Here is a 13,579-nt window from a genome sequence, read left to right on the forward strand (position 1 = left end):
ACCATAACTCTAAAGGCTGAAATACGAGATATGACCTTAGAGCATCCCAAATTAGATTTGTATATGAACAAAGTTCTCTATAAGGTAAATCAACAAGATTGTCTATAAGCAATCTTAAGCAGACAACAATTTAAAAGGGAGGTTTGATGCTAAGCAAACATTGGACCACATAAGAAGAGTTCTCTAAACAGTGGTAAACTAAGTAACAAGTACGGTAAGATGTAGAACACGTGGAGAAGTTACCATTAGAATGAATCTAGCACCGGGGATATCGATAAACCTTCGAGTTATCCTTGTGAACCAATCGAAGTACTCGTGCTGTAGAGGCATATCACCAAGCACTGCTTGACAACGTCGTTGAAGGCGATGACCCCACTCCGTGAGATGCATAGCATGTCTCCGCATCCAATCAACACCGATCTTCCCCCTCAAATCAATGGCATGAAGCACCGAGTCCGTGTTAACATGGCGGGGAATTTCTTGGATCATCCCAAATTGCCGAACGACACGATTCGGTGTATGTTTCTCTACTAGATGGAAACATACAAGCGGCACCATTGCCGTCCACACTGCCCTCCCTGCAACGCACCACGGCGGAAGGTTCTCGTATTCATCTTCATACAGCTGCCACACCACCTACAACAGCCCAAAAACAAATATGCAACACATTAGGCAACTATCTTTCTATTTCAAAGTTCAGCAAATATATATCTTGTTCTTGAACATGTTGAACAAAGCATTTTCATACCTGGTTTGGCAACATTAAAGCTATTTGCTCCCGATACCTGTCTCTGAAGACCTGGGCGAGCCTATTTTTCTTGTTTGGGACCCACACCCACCTACAATCAAGAATAGGGGATCAATATCTACAACTTCCCAAGTAAGATAATATTATGATTAAAACTATAATGTAATCAGATATAACTACTAATAGAATCTTATACAAATTTACTCAATTAATAATATCACTAGAATAAAAAAAGTCCTTATAAAAACAAAGCACATACAAGCCATATGACAATGACAAAATTAGAGTATATTAACGTAATCATATATATTGAAACTCTGTTTAACATTTTTAAATGTTGACATAAATGATTCGTACAACCCTTTTAAATAAAAATAAAAATTTATATTTTAAGTTACATGATTGTAAGCTTAGGTAATGATCACATATTGTAAATGAAGTTACTAAGGTACAGACTTACTTAAGGGACAGTGAACCACGCACTGGAGGACCATAAGCACCCACCGGTGGGCCACGCTCAACTGTCGGGCACAAATAGGGGAATCTGGCCCACGCCCAATACTGGACCAACAATAAACACCCACCAATCTGACTGGCTTTCTTATCGCTTGCCCTGCATAACTCTCGGTACAGCCATGCAAGGTAAGCACTTCCCCAACTATACCTTCGTGGGTTACGAAGGTCTTCCAACTGCTGCACCCACATTAGATGCACCCTATCACCGGATTTGTCCATGAAGATTGTGTCCCCCAATAGCGCTAGGATGTAGCATCGTGCGTACCTATGCACTTCATCGTCTTCAGCATTAGGCGGCAGTGGATCGGCAACTTGCTCCAAAAGCCGTTTGATGAGAATCCTCTGGCCAGTACATTCCAGATGGTCTTCATTGGTAGGTCGAAAGCCAAGGTACTCATCGCACACATTCTCCCATTCTTTTTGTGTGCTCCCTGTTATAGCATCACCATCAACAGGAAGTCCAAGAAGAACCTCCACATCCTGCAATGTGATGGTGACCTCACCATGCAGCATGTGGAATGTGTGAGTCTTAGGCCGCCATCGCTCCACTAAGGCCGTTATCAGGCCATGATCAATCTCTCTACCCGGAGTCCTAAGAAGTCCCTCCAAACCAAGTGCCTTAATGATGTCAATCACTCGATCGTCCACCATTGGCTCTCAATTTGAGAACTCTTCACTACGGGCACGACATTTAAGGGACCCTGGATCCTGCACAAAACATAACCATGGATTAACATATGACAACAAGTTGAGTGCAATAGAAGTTGTTTATAGTATTTATAACACCCACCATGGATTAATATAACCATGGATTAACATACAACTTATAAACATACAACTTATTATTAATTTCTAAAAGCTAGTTAATGACTTGATGCTAACTAAGAAAATTACACTTTAAAAATATTTAGGTCATAAAATCTCTTATTGGCATCAATGTTAAACATTCGTTTTTTCTAAATAAACATGTAATATTCATAGAAAGAAAAGACTTAGAAACAAATCACAGGGGGAGGGAATTAATCCCTTCTCTATCTTGTGATTTAAAATGAAAATTTAGTGAGGAAGAGATAGTGTTAAATCTCTCATTTGGCTCCATTTTATGGGCAAAAACACTAGCCTTCCTAAAAATATGATTTATAAACCCAAAAAAAAAGAAAAAGAAAAGAGATAAATATTACAAGGATCCCCCTAATTAAAATACAAATAACCTATTTTCGACTAAAAAAAATATTTTTAAATTTTAAATTCATTTAATTAAAACCAAACTAAAGTCCAGGTTCAAAAAACGAAATTCACCACACACAAAAAAAAGTGAAATCTTTAGTGGTGTGTTTTACCTGCCCATTCCAAATGGCTTCTGATCGATGGTTGGGCTGCAACGTCAACACTGACCTGTCAATGGGGCCAGGCTGCGCATGGTTAATCTGTCCAGCATTTTCAGCAGCCATACTGCACAAAAATGATAAGCAATTAGCACATACTAGACATTATTGAAAACAAAAACAAAAACAACCTAAAAAATATTGTCAATAATAATACATAATGAAACAAGGTATGCATTTGATGTTACATCTAACTTTTTCTTTTATATAGGTTATTTGAACAAACCTCTAACAAAACCACAAAATACAAATAATTATTACTTTCAAGCTGCATCCATCTAATAGGTCAAAAATAGAGCACAAAGGAACAATCTCTGTCCCAAAGCTTTAATTAAGCAACTTGTTGTTGTGTATGTATTGCATGGTTAGCAGAGTGCATATGAGAGAGAGAGAGAGAGAGAGAGTTCAATAATTTGAATAACTGATTATTGACAATTATATGGCATTAGATTTTTTATTTATTACAATATGCAAAATACGAGAAATAATTTTAAAAAAGAATTCAATATGCAAAATAATTTAGTTTAGTTATCTAAAAGAATTCAATATTCAAAATGCTAAAGCTTGTTATTCCCTAGAATCATCAACAGCACTACAACACTGGCTTGAAGCTGTAAGTTCATATGCTTATACCAGACATGCTTCTTTCTAAATCTGATGCAGTTTTGTTCTTTCTGCATTTTTTTTACGTTTCCATCTAAAAATGGAGAAAGTAATATTTTCCTCAAAACAATCTAATTTTGGTCAAGTGATGGTTTCAAAAACGACTGTTGTATTAGATATTAGGAATTTAGGGGACATGTATTCCTAGTCACTTCTCATAATAAGACTTAAAAAAGAGAGTCAAACTTGGCCAATGTATGCTTCCTATATAGGAATTGGTGACTTTTTTTTTGGTTGAAATTTCAAATTGAGCTCAAGTTTTGGGCTTTTGAATAGTGGTCTAGCTAAGTACATATCTTCTATGGATTTATATTTTTGGATATTAATAGGTTCCATGTTGTTAGTCCCCAATTAATAGGTAAGGAAGTAGAATCACTGGACTAATGGGCTTTGTTAATCTTTGTTTTTTTTCAGATTGATCCACGCCATCGTTATGGACACAATTTACACTTCTACTATGATGTCTGGTCTGATAGCAAGAGCACCCAACCTTTCTTCTACTGGTACTCATGAAAATTAACTTTTTCTTTCTTGGTATAATTGCTTTTGATTTAGCCTTATCCTTCTTTATCACTCATTTCTAACTTTATTTTTCTCCTCCTCTGAAACTGAAGGTTGGATGTTGGTGATGGTAAAGACCTAAATCTTGAAAGGTGCCTAAGGACTGTTCTACAACGTCAATGCATCGCGTATCTTGGACCAGTAAGTATTACTAATCATACCATCTGTTACTGCATTCCAATAATACACCCCCTCTCCATTTTAAATGTGTTCATTTCATGGTTTAGATTAAATATTACAAATTTAAGTGTATCCACTGCAACATCATTTAAAATTTTAAGTAACATGGCTCTTTATACATTAGATCCAAAAAATAATATCTTAACTGTGAAATGGACCCCCTCCAATCTTGTTTCTTCATCAAATTTGTTGTGTTGAATTTACATGCACACACTCCCATAAGCATCTTTGCAACCTAGATAAGTGCCTAGATAGATAACTAAGTGGCTTCTTATGAATGTGGATAAGTGCATATATTTCACTATTTCACTGTTATAACTTTACATTCTCTGTCGTTTGGTATTACAGAAAGAGAGGGAAGCATATGAAGTAATTGTAGAGAGTGGAAAGCTTTTATACAGGCAAACAGGGATGCTTATTAACACAGTTGAGGGTTCTAAGTGGATTTTTGTGCTCAGCACATCAAGGGCTTTGTATGTGGGTCAGAAGAAGAAAGGTGTTTTTCAGCACTCAAGTTTTCTATCGGGAGGTGCTACATCAGCAGCAGGGAGATTAGTTGCCCATGATGGGGTTCTTGACGTACTATCTATAACATAGCATAGACACAATTATTGATTTTTCATCATGTTGCAGTTCAATTTCTAAGCCAAATGCATCTCTCTCTCTCTCTCACACACGCACACACACGAACACACCAGCATCTTATATATTGGTCTGTCAAACAGAAATTTGGATTTTTAAGTGCTTTGCTTATTAATTTGTCTTATTTCATTTCTAAGTGTTTATCTGCACAGCAGTACATTCTACATTTCTTATGGTCTTTCTAAAACCTACCAAAGATGAATCTGAAGCATCTGTGTTATCTGCAATCAAATACCCAAATTCATCCCCTTCAAAGCCACACCACATGTCATGCCATTTTTTTGTCCTCCTTCATCACAATAATATACTCAAACAAAAAAAATAAAAAATACTGATGTTATCTAAAATTCATCCCCGAAATTTGTCTTAATTCGAACATAAAATTCGAATCTAAAAAAGTAAGTAACTGAGAAATGGCATACTTGAAAAATGGGAAGGAATTGAAGCAACAATCTGGGAATGAAGAAGAATGCTTCTTATACAAAAAAAAAAAAAAAAAAAAAAAAAAAAAAACAAACAAACAAACAAACAAACAAACAAACAAAATGCAAAAGGGACTCACCTTTTTTTCTTCTAAAAAAAAAAACAAACAAACAAACAAACAAACAAAACGAACTGATTAAATTGCAAAATGCATAAAGGGACTCACCTTTTTTTCTTCTATTTCTTTCAGATACCGCGTAGGTGAGCGAGAGAGTGAGAGGGTGACTGAGACTGGGTCGGTGAGGCTGAGAGGGTGAGTGGGTTGGGGCCGGCGTCGGCGACGGTGACGCTGAGAGAGTGAGAGGAGGAGAGGGTGAGTGAGAGTGTCGGTTTGCTGAGACAGAGAGGCATTTGATTGATGAGGGAGAGTGAGTGGGTGGGTGACTGAAAGAGAGGGTGACTGGGTTGGGGCCGGCGTCGGCGACGGTGACGCTGAGAGAGTGAGAGAAGGAGAGGGTGAGTGAGGGTGAGTGAGAGTGTCCGTTTGTAGAGGCGTTTGACTGATGAGGGAGAGTGAGTGGGTGGGTGACTAAAAGAGAGAGCGTTAAATTCAAAAATATGCTATTAGAAATCGACTTTCATAGACTCGGTTTCCAGGTCCACGTGGGTCCACGTCAGTCCACGTCAATGGCACGTGACACCAACATGGAAATCGACTCTCTGATGGTCGATTTTCAGATGGCTGCCACCTGGCAATAACGCCACATCAGATGCCACGGACCACCAAAACCGACTCTGTGAGAGTCGATTTATACAGCCCAAAATCGATTGTCATAAACTCGAGATGTTACTAACCCAATTTCTTTCAAAACCAGACCTATTAACTAGATAGTTGGGAAATTATGCCTATTTTCCCATTTCGTTCTTATGAACACGATTGCATGGTTCTCTCCGAAAATTTTGGGCGGCGACATAATTGCTATTCAAGGCGGGTCTTCTAAGATGGTTAAGTTAATGTTAATTAGAGTTAATCTTTATGTACTTTTTGTCAGAGTAAAATACATTATCCTTTGGCAATATGTTATTATTTTCCACAGCCTTTTTTCTTTTTTATATATTCAGAAGATTAGCTTTACAACCTATGGTTTCTCAAAAAAAAAAAAAGCTTTACAACCTTGAACAGGACTCATTTAAATGGCAGTGATATTGGAGGAAGGAAAACCACATTGCATATTTATGTCTAGCACAATGGTAAGTTTTCAAAGACACAAAATTAAGCACAAAAGTAACCCACTAGAGAGAGAGGATAAAAAGTCAATTTCTGCAGCCCCATTTTGGCATAGATCAGCAAGTCCTTATTTTTCTTATAAAGTAAGCAAATAAGGACAAATGAATTTCCTATTACTAATTCTCAATTCCCTTGTATGACAAAGCAAACTTAGAACACCAAAAAATAAATAAGGGACTTAGAATACATAGCTTCATTCTAGCCACATTCCTAATAAGTTTGCTTGCAAAGACACCTAATTTCCATCACCATCACAAGAACTCGTTTACCAAATTCATGCTTCTTTTCACGCAGACTATTCAGCTTGCCAACCTTATGGCACATGCTTTGGCTTGGCTCAATTAGGCAAGTCAACCTCAGCAGTTTAATAACCTCTTAAGCATTTAAAAAAATCATAAACTAAGTTGATCAGTTATATGAAGCTAGGGGAGGACAAAGAAGGAAAGAAGAGCTTCAGAAGTAAGTTATGATCATTACTTGCATTGTAAAGTTAGGGATGTTGGATTGTCATGCAAAATCTAACATTATACTAGTTTAAAACCAACAAGCTCAACCAAGCTAGCAAACATGACTGAATACAAGTGAACTATGCTTGGAAATCACAAATTCAGCTCTACTGAAGCTCAACCTTGATTCAAGTGCAAGCGATCAGAGCTCAATTGCCAAAAGTTGCTCAACATATTTCCATCATCACACACCACTGTCGTATTGAACAAAAAAAAAGGGGCATATAATCTATTGGTAAAAAACTCACCCTGTGTAATAGTCCTTGGGAATATACACGTCCCTGACAGCTCCAAATCTCTCAAATGGAACTCAAAGTTCTTCTGGCCTGCAAAAAGAAGCAAACAATAAAATAACCAACTTGTTTTGACACACCAAGGGAGGAATCTTTCACCTCCAAAACAAAAATAAACAACTACCCACAAAAAATTACCAAGGGAGCATCATTTTTTTTAATGAATTTGGATAAATGCCTTTATTCCTGAATTTGGAAATGAGACTAATCTAAAAATTAACCACATAAAGGCTGGATCAAACAAGTAACAGATGAATAACAAAGTTCATAGATGTTCAAGCAACTAACCAATGATAAACAACAACAAAAACCCACATACCCCTTCAGATCAGAGCTCAAACTTAATAGAAAAACACAATAAAAAAAATTAAAAAAAACAAAGAAAACCCATTAAAATTATAAGAAATTAAGAACGACCCAGATCAGGAAACATGATCATAAATCAAAAAACATTTTTACAAAATGACTTTGATTTTAGCAAATCCACAAGCAATAACAAAAACCCAGTTCCTAAAAACTGAAACAGAAGCAAACCCAGAAAGCACAAACGAGTAAACACTAATACATTTACATTCACTAAACGAGTAAAAGCGTGTGGGTCTTGTTCCTCCTCTTACCGATACTCCCTGTTCCCTTACCCTATTACCCATTTTCAAAACACACACAGATAAAAATATCAGACACACACAAACACAAAAACACTATCACACACACACAAACACAACAACACGAGAAGGATGACTTACACAGAGATAACCGAGCCCTGAGGGAGGCGTAGAGCTGAGGGAGGCAGCGAGAGAACCACAAGGCGGAGAGCTGAGGGAGGCAACTTGAAACAGAGTAGGGTTTGATTCAAAAAAAAAATTCGAGTTCAGAGTAGTATATTTATCTAACCCGACGCTTGCCCCGATACCGACCCGAACCCGAAAATAACCCGAAAATGAGACCCGAATATTCTCAGACCCATCCAAAACCTCTCAGGTCGGGCCGTGTCGGGTCGGGTGGGTCGGGTCCTTACTCAGTCCTAGCCTGTTTAGTAGAGGAGCTTGAGTAATGTTGTTTAGGTGTTTTTGATATACGTGTGAGTGAAAAAATGTGTGAAAATATGTGTTAGTGTGTTTAAAATACTCTAAAAGTTACTTGAAATGGCCTACCAAACAGACCCTAAGGGTGTGTTTGGTTCCTGTAAAATGTTTTCCGAAAAATAAATATTTTCCGGAAATGCTAATTTCCGGAAAAGGAAAATGTATTCAGGCTGTTTAGCTGTCTCAGAAATCGTTTTACGAAAAATCAATTCTGGTGTTTGGTTCATCCAAACATTTTACAGAAAATGCTTTCCATTTTACAAAAAATCAATTCCCATGTTTGGTTCGGTCAAAGATTTTACGAAAAATGGAAATCGCTTTTTACGGAAAATCAATTCTGGAGTTTGGTTTGTGGATCATTTTACGGAAAATATGAAATGTGTTACAAATTCAAGCACCTGCATTATCTAGACAAACCTGTAACAGTACAAAACTAATCATCCACTTCAACATCAAAAATAATCATTCAAATTCAAGAACCTGCATTGCCTAGACATATCTGTAACAGTACAAAAATAATCATCCACTTCAACATCAAAAATAATCACTTGAATATACCCATAATATCTATATAAAAACAGCTAAATCAATCGTTCACCATTGGCATTACACCTCCATGGTGTACAAAAATGATACCTATTCGTGGTATCTGAACAATACAAATACATAATTTTGGCAATTGTATCATCCCAATAATACAAAAGACTACATATATAATACAATGGTAGGTCAATACTAGTACTACAACAAAAGTTAATTCCTAAATCTACCATCACAGTCAACATGAAATAAACAAATCAAATTTGTGAGAACAAAAAACCATCTAACCACAGCTTCCTCAACCTAGCATTCTTGGCTAGAAATCCACGTGCTATCTTCTCATTTTCACAAAGATGGTCGAAGGCAGTTGCAAGCATATCTTCGCTATATCCATCTGCCATCATAGCCATTACCTCATTATACAGAGCTGTGTAATCCACCGGGCCCCGATTGATTTCTTTCAAAGCCACAGCTATTTCCTTCAACTGATCAGACAGATCAGTCAGCACACTATCATCAGCATTAGAAGGTGCACGCCCTCTTTTGTGGGACTTGGAAATTCTTGACCCAGTGGTGGATGACTCGACTACATTCTTCCCTTTCTCGACCACACCTTCCTCCACATTGTCTACAACAAACTCCGCACTGTCCCCATTGTCTGGCTCACTATCAATATCCACATAGGACTTAGAAAAGCCACCCGTGGCTATGTCCTTCCCCACAACAATCGCTAATTCATCATACATCTCAATTTTTTTGTTTAGATAGTCTGCATGCTTTCGATGCGCTTGTAAGGGAGAAAGGAACGTATAATAACAATGCAATAATCACTTCACTCATAAATTCAATATTCAATTCAATATAGATGCCATTAAATGTTTTAGGTCAATGATAAACAAAAAAATCTGTTAGGGAACAGGAGACATAACTTATGATTTTGAAGATAAGTACAACAAAAAATACAATGTACAAATGCTAAGCCCAGATTTTACAATAGATCCGCACATGAAAATTATATTTGTAAAACCTTATAAAAGCAATGGAATCCTAAAAAGAATGACACTATAAATTTCATATAAAAGGCAAAAACATATATTATTATCTATATTAAGAAAATATAGTTGGAAGCCATACCATGACTTCTTCTTGGTATGTCTTAGCGTCGCAAGTTATCATTTTTAGATTATCGTCCCAACCAAATCCACTCTTCTTTCTAAGAGTCTGAATAGTGGACCACATGGTCCTTAGAGTTCGCATCCGGTTGTCAACATAGGACAGGTGGCACTCAACCCCGAATTGGGCCGTTATCTCCTTCGCTAAAAGAGCAAAGGAGCCGGCCTTGAAAGTACTAGAGGGCTTATTGCCCTTTGCAGCCTCCTCTGTAAGTATCCTAAGCATCATTTCATGCATGGGTGGCAGCCACCTAAATTGCTTGTTGCTGCTAACTTTCTCTTTGCCCTTTAACATTACTACATATGAAAATAGTATAGTGAGAGTAGCATTTAAAAATGAGAGTAGCATTTAGTAATTACGCTCGGAACATAAACAACAAATCAAACACACATACAACCACGCTTATAAATGTGCATAACAGAATGAAACATGCTAATACTGGAAATGACAATATAATACCATTAAATAACTATGTAATGCTGAAAATACTTTTTCATTACACCACCAAAAGTCTATAGTAAATACATTGTCTTTACAAAAAACAGAAAGAAAAAACACATTACAATCATAGAAATCTAAATAAAGTACTAGTCTCCACTCCTGGTATAATTAGACTACATAGCTTGACATATCTCATCTCTCTTAGCATTCCACGATCTACTGTCTTCAACAAACTCCCAACGTGATTATGTTTCTTGTTGGTGGTCACTAGACTCTACTTGGTTCATTGCATCTTCCATAATATGGTCATTTGGTTCAACCCCCATAATGTGATTATGAACCACACAACATGCTAACACTACTTTCACTTGGGTTGGGAAAGACCAAAATGGTTCTGCATCCAACACTCGAAAACGTTTCTTCAACACTCCAAACCCTCGCTCAATGGTAGTTCTCAATGAAGAGTGTCAGAGGTTGAACAATTCTTGCTCATTCTCAGGAAGACGATCACTAAACTCTTTCAAGTGATATCGCACACTCCAATAAGATGACAATATTGCATTTTTATTACCATACCCGGCATCAACAAGATAATATTTACCTACATATATTAAAAAATAAAACCAAATCACTACTATGCTTAGGAAAATGCACAATATTTATTAAACTAATAAACCAAAAAGGTGAAGTAATCGTATAATACCATCGGGAATTGAAAATCCCCCTGGCCTAGCAAATGCATCATTTAACACACATAAATTATGTGCACTGCCTTCCCATCCAACCAATACATAAGTGAACTTTAAGTTAAAACTAATGGCAGATAACATATTTTGCGTGGTTCCATCTTTTCGACCACGAAATCTTCCTTGTATTTCAGGTGGCACAGATGCACGAACATGTGTACCATCTATTGCTCCAACACAATCCTAATTTTCGATAGACATAATGGTTTAAAATTACACAAATCTTCACAATTTATAAAAATACACAAGTTGCAATATTTATCTTAAAATATGGGTAAAACCTTCTGCTATTCCTTATCTCTGGGGGTGTATCTTCGCTACGCAGTCTTATTAGAACTCTATATAATTTCAGGACCCCCCTAAGGACGATCTTGAAGTATCTATGAATAGTCTCAGTTGATCTATAGATCCAACTACCCATTACACGAAATCTTACATTATGACCAATAATGTGTAAGAAAATGAACACTTGCTCCGTAACAGACATGTGAATAGTCAGGCGTACGTGCTCCCTCTCAGTGAGGATGTGACATAAGTGGTGGAAAGCTATAGACTTCATCCTAAGTTGATTCACACAATGTCTCTCAGTTCCATGCAGAACACTATTTATGTATTCCTCTCTCTCGGCGGCATGCTTAACATAAGGCGCCCTAGGCAGTTGTCTACATCTACGTCGCAATTTCCTTAACAATGCAACCCCCACAAGGAGTACAGATGCAACTGAGGCAAGAATTGCGGCTTTGGTTTTTTTCTTCATCTAACAAAATCACAAACACTGTGGTCTAAGAGGTATGTAAACAAGCATGCTATTGATTACACAGTAAATAAAAACAGCCACAAACAGAAAACATCCAAACCACATTGATAACGAGTACCAAATCACATTGCATTCTATTTACAATCAATATTTACACTATCACAATACCATCACATTGATAACTGCACATTGATATATCACAATACCATCACATTGCATTCTATTTACAATCACCTATATACCCAATGCACCTTCAATTAAGGTTTAAACACACATATTCTACTGCAAGAACATAATAACACCAATCATGGGTCAAACTCCAAAATTTCTACACATAACCCAACTAGCCAAATTAAAAAAAAAAAAAAAAAAAAAAAAAAAAAAAATCACAACAAAAGTTCTACACATAACCCAACTAGCCAAATTCTAAAAAAAATCACAGTAAAAACCAATCATAAATAACCAATCAAGCTCCAAAATTCTAAAAAAAATCAAAGCAAAAACCAATCATAAATAACCAACAAAAACCAGTCAAGCTCCAAAATTTCATACGCATAACCCATGAATAATACACAGTTTAAATAAAAAATGGATAATTAAAAAAATTAATAAATAAAAAAGTAAATAATTATATAAATATTTATATAAATAAATATATAAATATTTATATATATATATATATATATATAAAATGCTAAGATCGGATCCGGGAGGATGGGTTGTGGATTTTGGCATATCTGAGTTGGAGGGGATGTGGATTGGACTTGTGTGTGGATCGGAGGTAAGGTAAGGTGTGTGGATCGGAGGTGTGTGGGTCGTAGGTGAGGTGTGTGGATTGGAGGGGTAAAACGGTCAATCGGAGAAGGAAAACTCACTGTGAGTCTGTGTTTGGCTCAGTGATCGGACTGGCTGGATCGGTGATTGACTGGCTGAGCTCGGCGTGACCCGGAGTGTGCTGGATTAGGTGCGTTTGTCAAGATCAGTGTGAGTTTGTGGCTGAGCTCTCACTCACCGTGGGTCTGCGTTTGGCTCAGTGATCGAACTACCGTGAGGGGGAGGCTCGACTGGCTGAGCTCGGTGTGACCCAGCGTGAGTTGGATCGGTGTTAGTGGCTGGCTGAGCTCTCTTCTTTCTCTCGCTTTCTCTATCTTTTGCACGTGATCCGAAAATGAATTGAAGTGAAAATGAAAGTGTAAAATCTTTTCCGGGTCAAAGGAATAAATTTCTGGTCAAAGGAAATGATTTTCCGGAAAATAGAATTTTCCGTAGCTATCAAACACGCGGGTCAAGGGGAAAATGATTTCCTGAAACCATTTTCACCCAAAACAAACGCACCCTAAGTTATTATCAATGCACATCATAAACCAAGTAATTTGCAAATGACAAATACTTTTTTTTTTTAATCAATATGAAAAATATGTGCCAACTAGACCTATTTCCAATGACCCTTGTTATTTCAAATTGGATAGACTCAATCAGAACCGAGCTCGACCTGCCCGTTTTGCCAATATATTGAAAGTCTAATATAAGTTTTGAATTTTGATCCTATCCGTGAAAAGAACATGACGACATCCTCGACCGTCAGATCACACTTCCTTATGAATCAGTCATATATATACAAAAACCTCGTTT

The 13,579-nt window shown here is 37.0% G+C and overlaps 1 protein-coding gene across 1 annotated transcript; it reads left to right on the plus strand.

Moving 5' to 3' along the window:
• Positions 1-2,809: 2,809 nt before the first annotated feature.
• LOC115977719 (IQ domain-containing protein IQM5-like) lies at positions 2,810-4,665 on the plus strand. Its single transcript, XM_031099739.1, has 5 exons — positions 2,810-2,819; positions 3,228-3,262; positions 3,727-3,815; positions 3,927-4,014; positions 4,402-4,665. The coding sequence occupies exons 1-5, from the start codon at positions 2,810-2,812 to the stop codon at positions 4,648-4,650; spliced, it is 471 nt and encodes a 156-aa protein (XP_030955599.1). The 3' UTR covers positions 4,651-4,665.
• The last annotated feature ends 8,914 nt before the right edge of the window (positions 4,666-13,579 follow it).

Source organism: Quercus lobata, chromosome 2, assembly GCF_001633185.2.
Source record: "Quercus lobata isolate SW786 chromosome 2, ValleyOak3.0 Primary Assembly, whole genome shotgun sequence".
NCBI classification, from domain to species: Eukaryota; Viridiplantae; Streptophyta; class Magnoliopsida; order Fagales; family Fagaceae; genus Quercus; species Quercus lobata.